The 18533-nt window shown below is 40.0% G+C and overlaps 1 protein-coding gene across 1 annotated transcript in view; it reads left to right on the forward strand.

Moving 5' to 3' along the window:
• MAGI2 (membrane associated guanylate kinase, WW and PDZ domain containing 2) overlaps positions 1-18533 on the forward strand; it is a gene marked incomplete at its 5' end in the record, with an annotated part of 91504 nt that overhangs the window by 71140 nt on the left and 1831 nt on the right. The window contains one exon of the mRNA XM_010141417.1: positions 18480-18532. Coding sequence (XP_010139719.1) covers positions 18480-18532 — 53 coding nt within the window. The remainder of the gene's footprint in view (positions 1-18479; position 18533) is intronic.

The following is an 18533-nucleotide window of genomic DNA, read 5'->3' on the forward strand; positions in this document are numbered from 1 at the left end:
GGGGGGGAAGGGGGGAGAGTCAGAGGAGGCTGCTATGAGCAAAGAATCTATTGCCATCCAGACCCATTCCAAATACGACTTTCTCGAGATGCCGGTTCTGGATGGCACTAGGTTTACGGGACATCCAAAACAAATTTCTGTATTTATATAATCTTGTAAATCTGTACCTTATTCCAGAATCGTTAGAAAATATAAATAGATTTTTTAAAAGTTCAGTATAAACAGCATTGTTTTGGGAAAATGAATGACCCAAAAGGTGAAAATGTGCACGAGTCTTCCCTTCGCCAGAAGAACATGAGTAGAAAATACCATAAACCACCATAAATCTACTTTATAGTGCTAACAGAAAGAAAGAAGGTGGCTTCACAGGACGGTTTAAAGCCATGCTTGCCATTCAGAAATGCATTTGGAATGCATAGCTCTAGTTTGTGTGAAAATGCAGATTACTGCAAAATAAAAGTTGCTAGAAATAAGTGCTGTTTAATCAGATAATTTTCCTAGCTGCATCCCCAGCTTACAGCTCCATACAGGAGGAAAATTAAGTAGCTGCGCTTGAAAGCTGTTGTCCTGCTGCAGTGAAAAAGCCGTAAAAATGTTCAGGAGTTACCCTGTACTGCACACACAACCTACAGAAAGCATCCACATGTCTGCAGTTCTTAATATGTGCATTACGCAAGCAGAGAAATGTTAGCGCTGTGTCCGTGCTGCAGGCAGGATGGAAGCAAAGTGAGAAGATGCCTGTTGAAATTAACAGATAGTAAAGCACCCCCTAGGTTATTTTCCAAAACAATGAGAAATGCTCTAAAAACAAACAGAAGGTGCACATAAAAACCAACAGCAGTCTGCTTAGGCAGTTAAAAACAGAAATTAACAGACAGCAGTGATGACAACTGGAGGGCATGTCTCGAGAAGGCCAGATCTCAAGGGTAAGTCCTTGTGCTGCAAAGAATGTCTGTCAGAGACAGAGACCCCCAGAAAGAGCGTTCTTTCCAAATAACGGAAAACTGAATGCAGAGAAGATTGTGACAGTAAGCTCAAGGATAAAGTGGTCCTGAGGCCAGCAGCTAAACTAGTCAATATTTAGTAGTTCCCGCTTCTTCCCACCAGAACTGCACAGTTGAGGTTTTTTTACTGAAATAAACAATTTTGGTTATTTTAAACAAGTACATGTCAGAAATACTACTTATTCTCATTAAGATCCACGGAAATAAGGGAAATAAGATTTAGCCGAGTATAAAAACACAAGGCTGGAGGACTGAGCTGTTATCTGGATGGCAACAGTGGTGTGCAGCTGAAGCCTAGGGAGAAATCAAAAAACCGAGCAAGTGCACCAGTGTCCTTTCCTCGATATTCTCTCAATTTCTGACAAGTAAAATGGTCGGGGACTTTCTAAGTCAGTTTAGTAACTCTGTGTTTAAAGACCTTTCCAACAGCAGAGGCATTCAGACTCAAAGCAGAAGAAGGAAGCTTACCCAGAACAACCTAAATCAACCAGCCAAAAACCGTCACATCGTCTCTCAGTCTTCAACTTTTTGATTTGCCTTGTGCAATATAACCAATGCTTTTTAAATTCCAGAGCCATGTTTCTGTTAGTACAAAATATGGCAGTATATATTTAAGTGCAAGAAATATCTGTGTTTGAATGATGATGTGACTGACACCAGTAAAAGCAGCGTTAAGGAAAAATCATCAACGGTAAGAAAGTGATCTGTAAAAGAAAAGAACGTGTGTTGAAAAGAAGAAAGCGCTCACTGAAGAAGCAAAGGACAAGCTCATGGGAGGATGTGAATCTCCTGAATGACTTATGTCATTTATGCTGCCTGGAAAGCTGTCTCTACAAGTACATCTCAGAAAATTCTGTCTGAGCTGAGCCACTATTCAAACCTGTGGGAAGAAATAAAATGTGTTACGAATGCATCATTTAACTCAACTCCAAGCTGATTTTGCTTGAAAACAAAAGGCAAAGGTCCCAGAGCACTTCAGAGGGAGAAAACCACTTGTAGCGTATGTGGTAGCATCGGAATATATGAGAAGGAGCATGGATATGATTAATGCTCCTGAACGATAGCTGATTTCACAGCAGCGTGCAACAAAAGAAGCTTAGAAAACTGATGTTTTATCGCCTGGCATCTCAGAACAGGTTTGCTGAGGATAAGGATAGCTAGAGGAACTGCACTTCTGCCAAAGGTATAGTATCACAGCTCGTCTAAACCCGAAGAACATCAGCAGCGTGTTTCATAGGAAAGTCTGCCAGCCGTGTTCTCTGAAGAACCAAGCCATAGTGAGAAATCATATTACTGTGCAAGAAAGACTGCTGGGAATCCTGATCCTGAAAAACACTTAATGCCTGGGGAGGCTGGCTGGAGTGTAATCTCTACCTATGAGATTATTGACCTCAGCGGGAGCTACTGGGTGCACAGCACTTCTAAAAATCTGTCTGCTCACACCCTGGGAGCCTAATTACTGAAGCTTCTATATTTCGGGCCTTAGTCATAGATGTATAAACACCACGAGAAATACATGTATGTTGCGCAGCCAAACATGGGGCTGAAGCAACATCCCTGAAGGCAAAATGTGGGAAAACTCTTCACGAAATCCCAAAATAGCAACATTAAAGATAAAGTAAAACTAAAAAATCACATCCTCTCCATGAAGCAACGAGTTCTGCAAGAGGCAAGTTAATGCTAACGACGAATCAGCCCCAGGAAGCTACAGTTTCCTCTGTGAAGAACCACTGTTTTCTCTAAATATCTGTGGAAGAAGGTCCCTAGGAGAGCCTGGGATGCTTCATTCTCAGTTCCAGCAGTCCTGGCAGCTTGCTGCTTCGGCTTTACTGTTCCTAGCCTTTCCCGGCTGAAGCGTTGATTACTCAAAGCTACGTTAAAATATGTAAGTTCCCAAAGGTATCTGAAAGCAATGATTATTTTAACCAAGTAATTGCAAACAAGGTGTGAAGGCAGAGGCTGAGGCACAGTTAACACTTGCAGGTGAACTCCAACCCTCCAGCAAGGCACAACCTCCTGTCTGGCACTGCAGAGGGAGCAGAAACACTGCATTTCACCTGTGAAACAACTAGAAGGAAGAGAATTAATTTCCCTTCCTGCTTTCTTAGCAGGACTTCAAAATCATACTTCCTACCAAGTTTGGTAGTTTTTAATTTAGTTTTAAGTTGCTTAACAGCTCATGCAGAAAGGCGTAAGTTTTAGAGACTCCAGCCCATTCACAGAGATTTTGGAAAACTTTTTCATTGCCCTGCCTTGGAAATCTGGGTCTGGCCCTGAGCGTGCTGGGTCATGGTGTGATGCTAACACACGCAGAGACATGAGAACCAGAACCATTGACATTTGGTGGACAAGGAATCTGTGTGACGGGGCTCGTTGGTGCTGTACGGGTTTACACAGTGGTGGTTCTTGCCCTCTCTTGCCCCTGTCATTTGGCTTCAATAAAAGACATGTCCTGGGGTTGCACCATGCATTTTTGGAATCTCTGTTGTTTTACACAACGGTAAATTATGTGCAGAATTCACCCCATGGGTTCGTGACATTCAGGTGATTTTGCAGAACTAGAGTTTAGATTCAGTTTTGACTATTTGAGGGAGGAAGAGTTCTGCACACAAAAGGTAAAGTTTCAGTCTACACAAAATCATTGCTGGTTAACAGATTAAAGCTGTAAGTCATTTAGCAGCAAGTCATTTCTGAAGGGCCTTAAGGAAACTCTCAGCTCATATTTCAGCACTATCCCACCAAAAAAACCCCCAAAAATGTCAGAGTTGATACCAATACAGGGATTTTTCATACAAATAAATTGTCACCATTTTGAAAAGCGTTGAACCCTTTGCTTTTGATTTGTTGTGACTCCTTCAGAAAGCACCTCAAGATGTATTCCACATCTGTAGTCCAGGTGAATCTACATCCTGAATATATATGCATAGTATTTTCGGTCGTCTACTAATATTTAGACTTACAGCATGCTTATTTGTCTTAGCTTTACAGAAATACTTCTTTCCTGTTACATACAAGCTTTTTACTCAGTTGTTCTAAACTTACTAAGAATTCTCTGCTCTAACAATAGTGAAATATCTATATGTCACTGGTTCTGTTAATTCTAATGATTGGTCCTAGGCTGTTCCTCCCCTTCCTTTAGGAATGGTACCTTCCAGTCTCTCCATGTGCATGAAAAGTGACAAGCATGGGTCCCCATATTTCTACTTATTGGGCCACCCTAAAGACACGGTTTGTAAACTCTGCATGTATATTATCTTTCTCTAATACGCTTTTGTGTCTCACAACTGTTAAGAGTCTTTTCCAACTTTTTCTTACGTGCTGGCTCACTTAATAGGTTCTACTGGGTTCAACTTTTCTTTCGTAACTGATTATCTTAGATACCAAAGCAGCTACGGACTTTACAAATCTCTTTTAATATCCCACATAACTGATTCTACATGTTACGCTGCTGCTAGTGCAAAGAACACAGCCATAGGTCTGCTGGAGAGCCGCTTTTTCTCATGACAAAAAAAAAGTATACTCTGAATATGACTTCTCAGATAGAAAATCTTAAACTTTTGAGAACCAAAGCCATGATTTTCCTCTTCCTTATGGTACTTCACTTGCTAAAATACTAATAATGTGAAGGTGGAAGTTAGCTGCTGATCTCAAACAGTATTAGTGCTCAGCCTCTTGAAGTAATAACTAATGTAAATTTGAAGGCTTGTTGGAACATGCTGTAAGGCAATACTTGTTTTTTAAACCCAGTGGCTATGCTGAATTTACACATAGCACTTTACACTTGATTTCAAGCTGTATTCTTCATAAATCAGATCTAATTGCATGGATTGTTTAGATACATAAGAATTGTAATAGAGAGGCATGATCCAGAAACGATACCTGGAAGGTAAAGGAGAAGAAAAGCTTATTTTTCTTTTTTTTTTTATTGATTGTTGTTATCACAGAAAACACAGAAGCAGTCAGATGCATTCAGTCTGTCTGCTGCTGACTTTGTACCTTGTGGTATATTTGTGAAAATTCTAAGGCCAGTCTCACACTACTGAAGCAGACAGATAGGAAATAGAAAGGGAGTTATACCCAAAGGGACATCCTCCTAGCCTTTGAGCTTTGAGCAGCATCTCCAGTGTGACGCCCAAAGAATTCCTGCCCCCAGCACCCAAGCACTAAGCTGTGCCTAAGTTATCATTCTTGTGTGTGCAAATCCGGGTCATCTAATCAATCACTTGCGTGTGTTTCCAGTTACATCTTGTTTGCAATTTGTCTCTATGAATAAGAATTTTCTGCACACAGACATGTCCCTATACTTTGCTGGTGCAGAGCTGGACACCTCGAGAGGCCATTTGAAAATGGTACCTGTGTAGTTCTCCATCGGAGACATCCTAGCAAGGAAGAAGTTCCTGCATCATGTAGGAACCCGAATTGCACCATTCCTTGCAGTCATTCTCACCTGATATCTGCTTTGTTCTTTACTAAAGGTAGTTCAGAGAGATCATGAGTTAAAAATCAAGACTGACACTAGGGCCATTTTGCAAGTCCTTGTTGTCAAGCACAGGAAGCTCAGTGAACTGCAGTTCCACCATAAGTGTTATATATTAATAACCACAACCTTTTATGCATTATCTTTATTCTTCCTTCTTAGCATAATGTACACAGGAAATAAATCTTTTTTCCTGAAATAAGGAGAAACATAAATCCTCTATAAATACAGCTAAAGTTAGTTTTGTGCAGTTACTCAGCTGTGAATGGGTCTGATTATTTATTTGGCAGGAAGTGTTAGGACAGAATTTTTTTCCAAGTAAAATCTCTCCAGAAAATCAAAAGCAATTTAGTTTGAGTCAACACCAAAACCGAAACACTTGATTGATAAAAGCATAAGATCAGGTCAAATGAAACTATGTGTGTTATAAAATGAAACTATGCATGTTAGGTGTTTTTAATGAAAGAATTTTGAGGGGAAGACTTTTTCTAAAGTGCCAGTTTTGCAATGGGCAGTGGGGCTTTTCCCACCCAAAACTGTGACTGTGCCTCCATTCGTTAGAGCACTGACCAAAGATCTAAGTCAAATTTCCTGATGTAGAACAGATATATCAACCATGCCTTATCAGAGGCCCCTTCCATAACATCATAGTGCAGTCTGTTATGAGCCCACATTTCTCCCACAGGAATTGTCCTATAAATAATCACCTGTGGAAGATGATCAGCAGGATTACCTGAAGTTAGATACAGCACAAAAGAGAAGCAGGTCCTAGAAGGTGGTTTAGAAAGTACATCCAGATCAAATCTTAAGTGTCCATGTTTCCTTGCACCACAGGTTTGGTAGGCTTTAGTAGTGACCATTTGCAAAAAAAAATGGGGAGCTTGTAGTGTGTTTTTATTCCTTGAATACAGCTAATTGCTTCAGAAACCTCTCGTCAGCTGCAAACCACATTTTTCTGGTTCTTTAACTCTGTTAATATGTCTGAAGCTTATGTTTGTCTAATAAATGGCTAAAGCATCTGGGCCCATACATTTAAGCCAGATACTCCTACCTGTTCAGACTACTGATCAGATAATCAAATTCATCCTATTTTTAACACTCATTTTATAAATCTCTAGAGCTAAAGTTGGGTATTATTAGAAACTTGAACTTCCCCATCTATCATTCATCTGATGTGAGTGCAAAAATCAATAGTCATTTTGGAAGAGTCTCCTTTCCTCTGTGACCTCCTTGGTGGAACCACAAACATTCATTCATATTCCTGTTGCATTTCCAATACCATCTTCTTATTTCTAGCAATACCAACTTAATTTCAGGAACCTGTGATGTGTAGAAAAAGAAAAAAAAGAAAAGAAAAAAGACTAACTTAATGAATATACTGGTTAATAAAACTGGTCTAAAACCATCAGACAGTTTGAATCTGGGCTCCCAAAGGTTCTAGCTGTTTTATTGCTATGGGTAAAAGCTATTCAAGGACAAAATTTAATATTAAAATTTGCTTTACAAACGTCTGTAGTATTTAATAGATATGTAGCAGCTAGCAGCAAAGTAGAACCTCCTCCTGTTAAATAACAGTGTATGTATATGTATATGCATATGTGGGTGTGTCTTGTTATTTCTGTCTTACATCAAATTTCTATTTTAAAACATATGTAGACCTTTTACATAGGTATATCTTGACACAGAAATAGGAAACACAGTTCGGGAAGAAAGAGGGACACATGTGAAGACTTTTTCAGGTTTGTGGCAATGTTTTTGAGCTTCCAAGGAATCGATACCTTTTCCTTACTTTTTAAATACAAAAATACTGAGTCCTTTCCCATAGTCCTAAACATTGCTTTTGCAATTACACTCCCAGTGGCTTTGGCAAGTCCAGCTGAATTCTCTAACCCACACTTCCCCCATCTGTATAACAGGGATAGTAATATTTGCGTACCTGTCTCATGGGAGTGTTATGGGGATTAATTATTTAATGCTTGAAAAGCACTTTAAAGATTAAAATTCCTAGTTGACTACCCCATATTATTATTAAAGCAGAACCTCACTAATCCGCACACATTATAATCCATGCCAAAATTGGCAGTGTCCCCCCACATCTGAGGAAAGATTTAATAATAAGGCTGTTGAGCAAGTTCTCTTATTACTAAGGCTTAATTATTATAATATAATATTCTGGAGTAGATTTACTAATATGGCGTAAAGTGTAGATGATTACAGCTAAATGACAGTAAATAAACAGATGAATAATCATTATCCCTGGTTTTGCGCACAGAAACTGGCAAGCAGACTTACCATCCAAAGAACGGCAAAGTTCCACCCACAAATCTTTTTTTTTTTTTTGTGGCTTCCTGTATTTCCATCCAGTTGACGATATTAGAAGATAAGCACCCAAAATACAAGGCCTGAAAGAACGCAGCCATCTGTCTGTCTCCACAGCATCAGTTTCTCCTTTCTTCATGTAATCCAGATAAATGGGAAAAACAGGAATTCAGTAACACTTACTGTGTCTTTGCAGTTTGCCACAGGATGACGTCCAGTCTTCTGCTGTTGCAGTGTACTGTCTCATAAAATCCCTCTCCTGCTGCTCATTTCGTATTCCCTCTCATTTGAAAATTTGCCACAGGCCCCAGGTAATAGCAAGACTGCATCCCTCCAACTTGTTCTTAATCAGAGTTAGCTTCCCTATGTGTCTGCGATGTTATCCTTGCAATACAGAGCTGCATATCAAAGGGAACAGTATGAAGGCACGAACCGTTATTCCTGTGGCCTAACCCAGTAATTCTCAGCATGAAGGTTGTGCAGCAACCACTGCAACGGCTACACTCCAAGAGATCTAAAACCGGGTCTGCATAGAATCATAGAATCATTTAGGTTGGAAAAGACCCTTAAGATCATAAAGTTCAACTATTAACCCAGCACTGCCTAGTCCACCAGTAAACCTGGTTCCTAAACACCCCATCGACATGACTTTTAAATAACTCTAGGGATGGGGACTCCTCCTGTGCCAGTGGTCGACCATCACTTCAGCACAGTCAGTTGTCAGCAACGGCACGTATTTCCCCTTAGGAGAGCAGAGCCACTCAGCTACATTTTTAAGCAAAGAGTGATTTGGAGACGTCAAACTTCATACTCTCTAGAAGGACCCAGAAACTATTGCATGTGAACATTTCGTACCTCCCAATAAAGACTCCACCTCTAAGAATATCAGCTGAACTTGGGATGCAATGGCTTTGAACTAATTTAAGTGATCTTTTAATTGATCTGTGGTTATCCAGGTGTAAAAACTCTGACTTTTTTGCTTGCTCGAAAGAATCCCTAAGCAGCTATCAGCTCTTTTAGGGACAAAAGCGCAGCCAGGAAAGTATGAAAAGTGTTAGAAAAGTACAACAAGAGGTGATTAAGCTGTATCAGAAAAGCTTTGCCAGTGACCTGATACTGTGATACCCAAGAGTAAATTAAACTAACAGGGCCTCTTATGACTCTCATTGTTGGCATCAGAAATGTGGTGAGTCTAAATGGCCACACAGAGAATGACATAAAAACCTGTGATTGTAACCACTAGAGAAGGCAAGCTTGGGCCATAGAAGGACTTGCAGCTGGTCCTGCCTTTGCCCTTCTCGTGTGCCATCCTATGGTGCAGTTCCTGACTGATGCTTTTCCCAGCCACAGGGAGACGTTAGCAGAACTCATGTCCTCTTTCAGCTTGGGAAAAGACCCTCAGAAAATGAAATTTTAAACGTCTTGGTTTTCTAACAACATCTAGTTTGTTACTCATTAGGAGCTGAATATTACGATGTGATATTCGTTTATTTGTGTACTTCCATCTCATTACACAGTTTTCAGAGAACTATCTCAGTGTTCAAAAGTTATCAGATACCACGGGAGCCCTGACAGCAAGCGTGGTCCCAGGGTCTGCTCTGCACCTTCAGTGCCCAGCAGCCTCCAGTCTGCTGAAGAGTCTGCTCCAGTTTGCTAAAGAGAGACTAAACTCATTCCGCAGCTTCTACCCTAATTAGGATGGGAATACTTATTCATGAGCTTTGTAAATAAGGATGCCTTCAAACCAAGTTATGTGTTTTGCTCAAGATCCTGCTGAGATCTTAACTGATCCAGCCAAAATTCAGCACCTGCCAGAAACAACTTTCTAGGGGCATTTCATATATAGTCAAAATGCTCTGGATTCTTCACTTATTAAATAAATTCCATGTATCATCTACATCTTTTTAATATTGACAGATATTTATCGATCAGGCAGGATGCAATGCCTGCCATTAATGCCCATTTTAGCTGTGATAATTAATAATTTTAATATTTAAGTTTAATTATGTGTGTAATATTCAACTCTTAAATTATTCAGTCTCTGCAGAATGTTTTTCATTAATACCACACATTCTATTAACATATTTATGATCACCTTTTATGACTTAATGTGACTTAATTCTATTAATAAAAACTAATTTTAAAGTCATTATCTTTTTTAATTATACAGTAACTTGCAATGTAGAATTTCCAGATCATGGCTCTGGAAGAGAACTGCTCAGGTTTCTGCTGCTTCTTCTCTACTGCCTGACCACACAGGAAAAATAAACCCTTCTTTACTGAAGGGATGAAGTTATTTTGCCTGCATAGCTCTGATCTGATAGATGCGTGAGATGCTTAGCACTCCAAAAAGGGTACCAAACCGCCCGAAGGACCTAGTGAATGATAATGTGTAGTTAGAGCAACATCACTCAAGAACTTAGGCTGTCCATAGACTTACCTCTGGCACAGCAGTGAGGAGTTAGCTGTGTACAGGCTGTAAATTTTCATTTCAGCTGTTCGTGAGTGATCCTGTAACATTTGTGCAGATACATTAACTTGATTCAAGGAAAAATCAAATTTGCCAAGTTCACTCAGATTAGTGATCATGAGCATTGGTTTAAATATTTAATGGATGAGACTGTTTACTAGATCCATATCTATTGAACAAGCCAAAATGGGTCTTGGAATGAGTGATAAACTAGGTACTCATCATCATCTGGCCTAAAGATTCATAGGCAGAAGACTATTACAGTAAATTATTAAACTGTTTTACTAAATCGTGTTTCATATCTGAAAAGTAGCCTGTTTGTAAGTGTGGTTTTGGTATTTTTTTTCTCTCTCTCCCATTCTACACTTTTTCTGGTATTTTCCTACATAGAAAAATTACACTTTTTTATTCCTGCTATTGTAAGGGCAGCGTTAGAAATATCTTGGTCCTGTTGTAAGGTGTGAGCGAATTTGTTGGAGAAAGTCAAGTGATGCAGAGCTTAGGCACTATTATAAAATCACAGTGAATGGCTTATGGATTTCTATTTAAGGGGCGAACAATGACAAGATAACCGGGAGAGGTCTAAAACAGCACCCTAAGACCATCCAAGTCCTGGAGACAATGCCATCCACCTGCTCTCCAGGGCAGAAATTCTGAACGCTTCTGAATTCACTAGTTATCTCTTGCATTAGCCTGAAAGGTCTCAAGCCACTTACAAGCAGTAACTCATGCTTTCTAAAAAGAGCCCGATGTGGAGCAATGGGTGTGAATCCCTGTGTCCATCTACTCAGCTTTGATCCATAGACTCTAAAAGGGCTTCCCAGAAGGAGCTCCCCAACATTTGTTGAGTAGACGTTCAATGGAAGAGCAGGCATTGATTTCCACAGGTCTTCTGAGACACCTCTCTCTGACTCTGTAAGGCAATTAAACCATTATCTCAAGTGATTAGGACAGTAAAATACTGGTGAAGCAGTGCCATAATTACACAGCTAACTCAGGGAGAGGCACTGACTGAGGATGCACTGGCTATCATGTAGGGTCAAAAGCAGTGCAGAATAAGAATAGGAACTCTCCAAGTCAGATCAATCACTTCCCATGTTTCTTTGTTAACTGTATTTAAAGAATACATTACATAAAACACTGAAAAGTCCTTTCATCCATAGTTCTTTCTTGTTCCAAGAAAACATCCAGCATTTTTCTAAAGGGTTTTTAAATTTTTTTCCTTGCAACATTCAGTTCTGCTCTCTCTGCCCTAAGTTTAAATTTTCCTTTTCTCCCTGTTCCTTTAGCTCCAAAAACAAGCAGTATCATCTCCTGAGCTTCTGCAGATTTGGTTTTCCAAGCATAACAGTCTGCTCTTTCTAAAGTGTGTTTCGATAATTCTCAAATTAGATCTCTCAGAACATGAAAGCACTTTTTCTCAGAAACTTTCATGCAGAGTACAAAAATGGTGATGAGAGTGAATTTTACCTGAGATGAGATCATTCAAAGTCATATCAGATGGCCCTTGCACAGACTTTATAAACACCACCTTGGCTGTAAAAATATTTGGGGCATCTTCCATTTTATATTTAGGCAAAATATAAAATGGAAGATGGATGTAATGAACCCAAAGGAATTAAATTGTTGCTCATCAGTAATGATTAGTAACATGAAAAGAAGTAGAGCATCAGAGTATCAACGGCACTGTTCCCATGGACATCTACAGAAGCCAGGCCACCAATAGCTCCCAGAAGTCGTAATGACCCCCTCGTCCAATATTAGACCAGTCACAAAAATAAAAATGCACAATGACTTTGGTAAGAGAGAGTCTGGGCCTCGCAGTGTTTCATACGCCAAACTGCAGTCCTTCTTAAACAAATGATACCGCAATTCTGAAAATCCTGCGCACAAAACTCGGAAGTAAAAGATGCAGGGACTCAAACACATGTTTATTGTTGTGTAATCTTTCACGACTTTGTTAACTACCTGGTTACCCTGACCAGCCACCCTCAATCTTTGCAAAAATAAATGTGCAAAGCCAAAAACTCAAATCACTGTAAAGCAGAAAAATTCCACTCTTAAGCAATGCTATATTTACAAACTTCTGTAAACATTCAGAGTCACTGTGACATTACTGAGTACGAACAGACAGGCGTATAATGAATGTGGTTACATTAAGATAGCAAGAAATTAGATTAGGTTTTCATTGTGTCAGAAACAAGGCTCCACAATACCGAACAGATCACTTAACTATATGCGTAGGACAAAGTAGGTCATGTGCCAAAATAACTGAGTATAACCTGGATTTATTTCTGTAAATGTATATTGCATGTGTATCACTTCTGTACATAGAAACAGTTTGCACCTATAGCACGCTGCCATCGTGGCTTAAAAAAAAAGAAGTGTAAGGGCAGTGCTAATGATGAAAAGGCTATTCCACATGGATGTGCCCGTGGTGACTGATCGAACAAAGGACCATATCACAGCAGAAGGCACCTAAATCCATTGATGTTTATGTCCAGAGCTACTGATGTTGAGGGATCTGAATGTGGATAAGTGCAGTGGAAAGGGAGCCAAGCAAAGTGTAATTTGTGAGAAAACATTTCCATTTGAATAATTAACAAGAAGTACAACTTCACATCCAGAACTATAGGGAGCCTGTGAGGTGGGGGCAGAGCCCATTGCCACTCAATTTCCGGGAGAAGCTGGGGGAATGGGTGGTGTGGCGTGTCATGTTTGCATGAGGCTGACAGCTAGACTTCTCTAATCATCAAAACCTCAGAGAATCATTTCTTTCAGGAGACAAAGGGTGCTGGATGTGTAGATTGTGGAAGCTCTAGGATGAAATATTGAAGGTTCTTTAAATATTCTGAAATATCCCTCCTTAGGGAGCGTTAAAGACAAGCTGCAGGAGACCAACGCAATCAGGAACATCACAAAAATGTCAAGCTGTAATGAGAAAGAGCCAAATGCATTCCTGGTGTAACACTGCCAACATTAGTGTCTACTCACCAGGGGACATTTTTTTCCATTTTTGTTATTAGCAGCATCTGTAAGAACTGTTTGCCGCCTCCTGGCAACACATAATTTCAGACAAAAAGTGGGGGGAAGAAAAAGAAGTACCGTGTTTTTTATGTAATCAAAAACTCTTTGATTCCCTACAAAAGTAATTCTGGGAGGATATGAAAACACCTGCTTCGACATTTCGAGAAATGTTTCATTCAGACTACTAAAGCTTTCAAAGCTTTAATATGTTGTTCATTATTCACATAAGTTGGAAATTAAAAAGGCATTGAGATTTTATTGTACTTAAATAATAAAATGTTATGTCATTTTTACTCTTAACATTACTATTAAGTACCAGGTAAATTAATACTAATATTTTATAGTTAATTTTATCTGATTAAAAATCCCACATTCTTAGTCAACTTCCAAGTAATTATTTAAAATACTTTGATGCAAAAGGAGAACCGAGTCTCAATCTGAGGTCTAACTTCTCTTGACAAGAGGTCTTGGCAGAGCAGATAAACACAGCAAGACTAGACTTGACAGAATCTTAGAAGGTCAACCTGGAAAGAAAATACAAGTGTTGCAGGAAATTAGGTAACTTATCAGCAGACTGAGCTCTTTCCTCTGACTTAGTACCTAGGCAACGCTCAGAAAATCAGACAGACAGACCTCTCTTCTCCATTGTCAGTAAAGCCAGGTTTCTGCTGCTAGTGGTTTGGATGTAAGCCATCCATGTGTAAATGTATATTGCATGTGTATCACTTCTGTACATAGAAACAGTTTGCACCCATAGCACGCTGCCATCGTGGCTTAAAAAAAAAGAAGTATAAGGGCAGTGCTAATGATGAAAAGGCTATTCCACATGGATGTGCCCGTGGTGACTGATCGAACAAAGGACCATATCACAGCAGAAGGCATCCCTTGTGTATCTGGCAGGTCTACCTCAAACAAAAAAGCCTTTAGACAGAAAACTTCTGCTTCTGATGTTTTTCATTGTCACTCTTCCTCCAAAATGGCTGCGTTCATCTCCTGCTTGTCCTCCTACACACTTAGGATCTTGTGTCTGTGGTGTCTCTTACTCAGTTAGCAGTTTACTCCTTGCCTGGGAGTTATGCAAAACTGGTCATAGGTGAGTCATTCTTACACATCACATGGAGAAATGCCACCAACCTGCATGACAATAGCTTGTGGAAACTAAAAGACACCCAGAAAAACACCTACTAAATTACACTGCGTCAAATGCCATCGCAGTGACAGATTACAGTGCTGCTCCCAGCTCATTTATCTTGTCTAAATTAGTAGGTCAAGGGAGATTTTCTCCTTTCAAAAAAGAGCAGAAGGCATCTATTAGCTTTCAGTGAGATGTAAACCTTTGAAAAACAGTTTCTCCCACAGTAAGAATGATACCCAGAGTGATAAAGGCAGAAACAAATTTAAAACTACGTCTTCCCTAAATCTCTCCAGCAGTTTCAACCAAATGTGGTAGCCTTCACTTTGCCTTGTAAGTTGTTTGGGCATTGGTAATTCATGCTCTATTAAACAAATACTGTCTTCAGTTCCTCCCAGAGGTGAAGGGAGAAAAAAGCAAAATCGTTGCTCTGTCTCTGGTTTAGTGTATTTGCTAAATGTTTTGAGATACTTGGAAATTACAGTAAAAGTAGGTTATGTTCATGATTAACACATTTTATATAAAGCGTAAAAACTACAGGAAAAAAGTTCATAAATATTAATAACTCTTTCCAAAATGCAATTATAACCTCAGCATAAGCATAAAGATAAATCCTTAGTTTAGTTGCTCTACAGAATAAAATTTTGCATTTTTCTCCTGTTTACATTTGTTATGGAAAAGCGATCATTTCAGTGCTGGTTGAACAGGTCCAAATGAACCTTCATTCATGAACCTTGAACAAAGCTCTTTCTTTAAAAGATTGGGGTTTGTTGTTTTGTTTTGTTTTTTGAGAAACAAATTGTTTATGTTACTGCACTTTGCTCTACTCCAGTAATTGTGGTGTTTTCCCATAATGTTCAAATATTAGAGGGAAGTTGGTTAAAATACTCTCATATCAGTATTCTCCTCGCTAGCCTGTGACCTATTGCAACACTGGTTTGTTGTCATTAATGTCTACCAAGGCTGAGGATGACTTTCTACATAATTGCATTCAATTTGAAAGAAAAAATATTTGGGTTTTTTGCGGTCTCAGACTGATGGTACTTAAACCTTACAGAAATTCATTTTGCTAAGTTTCTTACTCACAAGTACTATATTGCCAGAGAAGATGAATGTTAGTTTTATTTCATGGCAGCTTTTGCCCCCAGCCACTGGAAATCCAGCCAGTATAGGTGCCTCCCCATCAAGAAGGTCAGGCACTGTATTTTAAACAGACTGCAGCCAGTGGCCCACTTGGGGTTCTCCCACAGCCAGGCTTCCCTTTAAGTTGTGGCTACAAGTCTTCTTGCTTAGTTGGCCAGGCTGTCTTTTTTTTAGGGTTTTCTGGGGAAGAGGCAGAAAACTGGTGATGCATATAGTCCTAGTTTACAGATACCTGTATTTACATATCATTGCATGTAATAAATACACTGATTCACTCTTCTTGAATTAGCTTCTAACCTGCTATGATTTCTCACTGCAATGTTTGATAATTTTCCCCTCTCCTCCATAAAAACAAACAGAAAAAAAAACATGAAGATTTTCTAGGGAGACAGTCCATTAATAAACTACTTCTCTTGTCTTTAGGGAATAAAACAGCAGGCCGCTCACCCCCCAGGTCTCTTTCACGGAGTGTCTCGCAGATAATTGGTAGATATTGCCCTTCCTGCCTCAGAGGAGCTGTGAGAGGTGTTTGCCCTCTTGGTTTTGAATGGTTGCCACGTGGCTTGTCTGTCATTTGAGCATTTTGCACAGAGGCAATCTTGTTACCCAAAAGCATCTTCCTGCTCCAAACCATTTGATGTTTTTACTGGTGTGCAGCTGATACTTCCCAGAGTAACGAGATATTTCTGTAACTTCAGATGTTCTCAGAGCCCTGCACAACATCTGGTAATGGGTCACTGCTCTTCACTGCCACCCAGTGAAAAACATCATCCCATGGACTACTGGGAAAGAAGACTGTAGTTAAGTCAAATGCATTGGTCAGGTCAATGCTCAGCACCACCTCTACCCTGGGGAGGTGTGACAATGACATGAAAAGCAAAAACTTAATATTCTAAGGCCTGTGGTGGCTGTTCAGTGCTAGCTCGGGTACCTTGCTGGTGCACACAGGCAGCTTCGTGCTGCTTGGCAGAGTCCCAGGAGAGTTTTAAAGAACCAGGCAAAGTGCCTTGGACCCTGTGCACAGTCCCTGATTCGAGTGTTAACAAAAATGTGATCCCCCGGATTTCAGATCTAAAAGGAGCTGGGGTGTGCCTCCCCCATTAGGCACAGCCTGTAGTCCTCTGCCGGGGAGTTGGGGGTGTGGGGGATAGTGCTGAAGAGCAGAAGTAAAGAGCAAACCCATCGATGTAGGTGCTTTTTGTAAGCAAGCTCCTAGGAGCTGATCACTCTACAGGCATGAGCCTTGCTTTTATTTTTTTCTTGCTCAAGTGCCAAGCAGGGAGCAGATGGTGCATTACTCAGCCTTAACTGGAGGGTAAGAAAGTGTGATTTCTTTTTTTTTTAAATTCAGTCGAGACCCTCAGCCCATTTAGATTCCCAGCTCAAAGTTTATTTGTCTTACACAAAACTTGTACTTTCTACCCCTCTCAAATGCTAATCCTCTCCACACATATGCTCATTATGCAGAAGCATATGACAAACACCATCTGGGAAAATAAATAGCTCCTCAGCTAACTGCACTGCTCCCTCCCTTTACGTCACCCACCTCGCTATTGTCTCTCCTATTTTTATCTGCAAGACAGCAATCACTCAATCAAGCTATTAACTTAAAAGTGCCATCTCAGTCAAGCAAGCTGCAGATCTCAGTCTGGGCAGTAAAACCCATTCCATTTTTCAAGATAATGTGCATCTTCATGATAATGAAAGCAGTCGTAGCACCAAGAAAAATAGATGTATCTTTTAAAGGACAGTTGATATCACTGAGAGATACTAGTCCTGACCTGCAGAAATCCATGCTTGTTTTTCAGCGATAAGGTTCCATTTTCTCCCCCATGAAATATGCAGCTCTTGCCATGGGTTCCACCTCGTTTCCATGGATTCCCGAGACAGTCCTTCATTTCTGACAGATTATTGCTCATACCGTTCAGAGCCAGGCAGTGGTGCTAAATAGGGAATGACATTAGCTAAGCTCAGTGATTTCTCTAACCTCTATGTAGATGGTTAAGAATAGGAGTCGTCCTGTCATTAGTCATGATGGATTTGTTGTCCACAGGAACGTTAATCAAAAGAAATGAAGATGGTGTATGCAAGACAAAGGCATATCAGAATATTTTGTTTTGTACCAATGAGTTAGGAAAATCATCATGATTCAGCAAAGGAGATGTCTATTTAGCTAAATTAAACAGGATCTGAACAATCTAACCATATTGTGTTGAGGCTAAGTAATGAGGGGAAATTCAAACTGCACAGCCAAGAGACTTAGCGGCTGATGCTGTGATATAAAAGCAGAGCTTCCTAAGTACCCTCTAAGAATTGTGGGGCCATAAACACTGCAATATTATATCTGTTTAGAAAACAGATGAGACAGAATTCAATGATGACCTTATCTGAGCTACAAATTCTTGTCAATTACTATATGCTTGTAGGGACATGTTTAATAGATGGCAGAAAATCCTCATTTGTCCTCAGAGACAGCGCTGATATTGCCCAGCTAAGAAATCCATTATACAGCTACAAAAGAGGCAATTTGGCTTCATGAGCACGTGCCTTTATTATTTTAAGAATAATTTAATGTAGGCAGAGGGAAGCAGGATCTGTATGAAAAAAGGCCAAGGTTTCCAACATTTGCAGTTACCGAACCTGTGGCTCTTGCTTCTCCTGGACTCTTTTTTTGGGGGGGAGGAGGAGGTGAGGGAGATTATTTCTGTTTTCCTCCCCATTGACTCCCCTGGGAGTATCACCTCACCTAAGATAGAGATGTTTAAGTCTTGTATTCCTAAAGCAGAGGAGTTTTGGTCTGGTGTGTGGTTTGGCTGTCAGTGTTGCTCAGAATGCACAGGCCTGTGCAATACACCCTCTGCGCTGCTGAATATGCCCTTAACACCCGTTTCTTTGTTGTTACAACAGACGAACCAAACTCCTGGAGTGCTCCCTCTGCCACCTCCCCAGGCCTGCCGGAAG

This window comes from Buceros rhinoceros, unplaced genomic scaffold, assembly GCF_000710305.1.
Source record: "Buceros rhinoceros silvestris isolate BGI_N320 unplaced genomic scaffold, ASM71030v1 scaffold9730, whole genome shotgun sequence".
Classification (NCBI taxonomy): Eukaryota; Metazoa; Chordata; class Aves; order Bucerotiformes; family Bucerotidae; genus Buceros; species Buceros rhinoceros.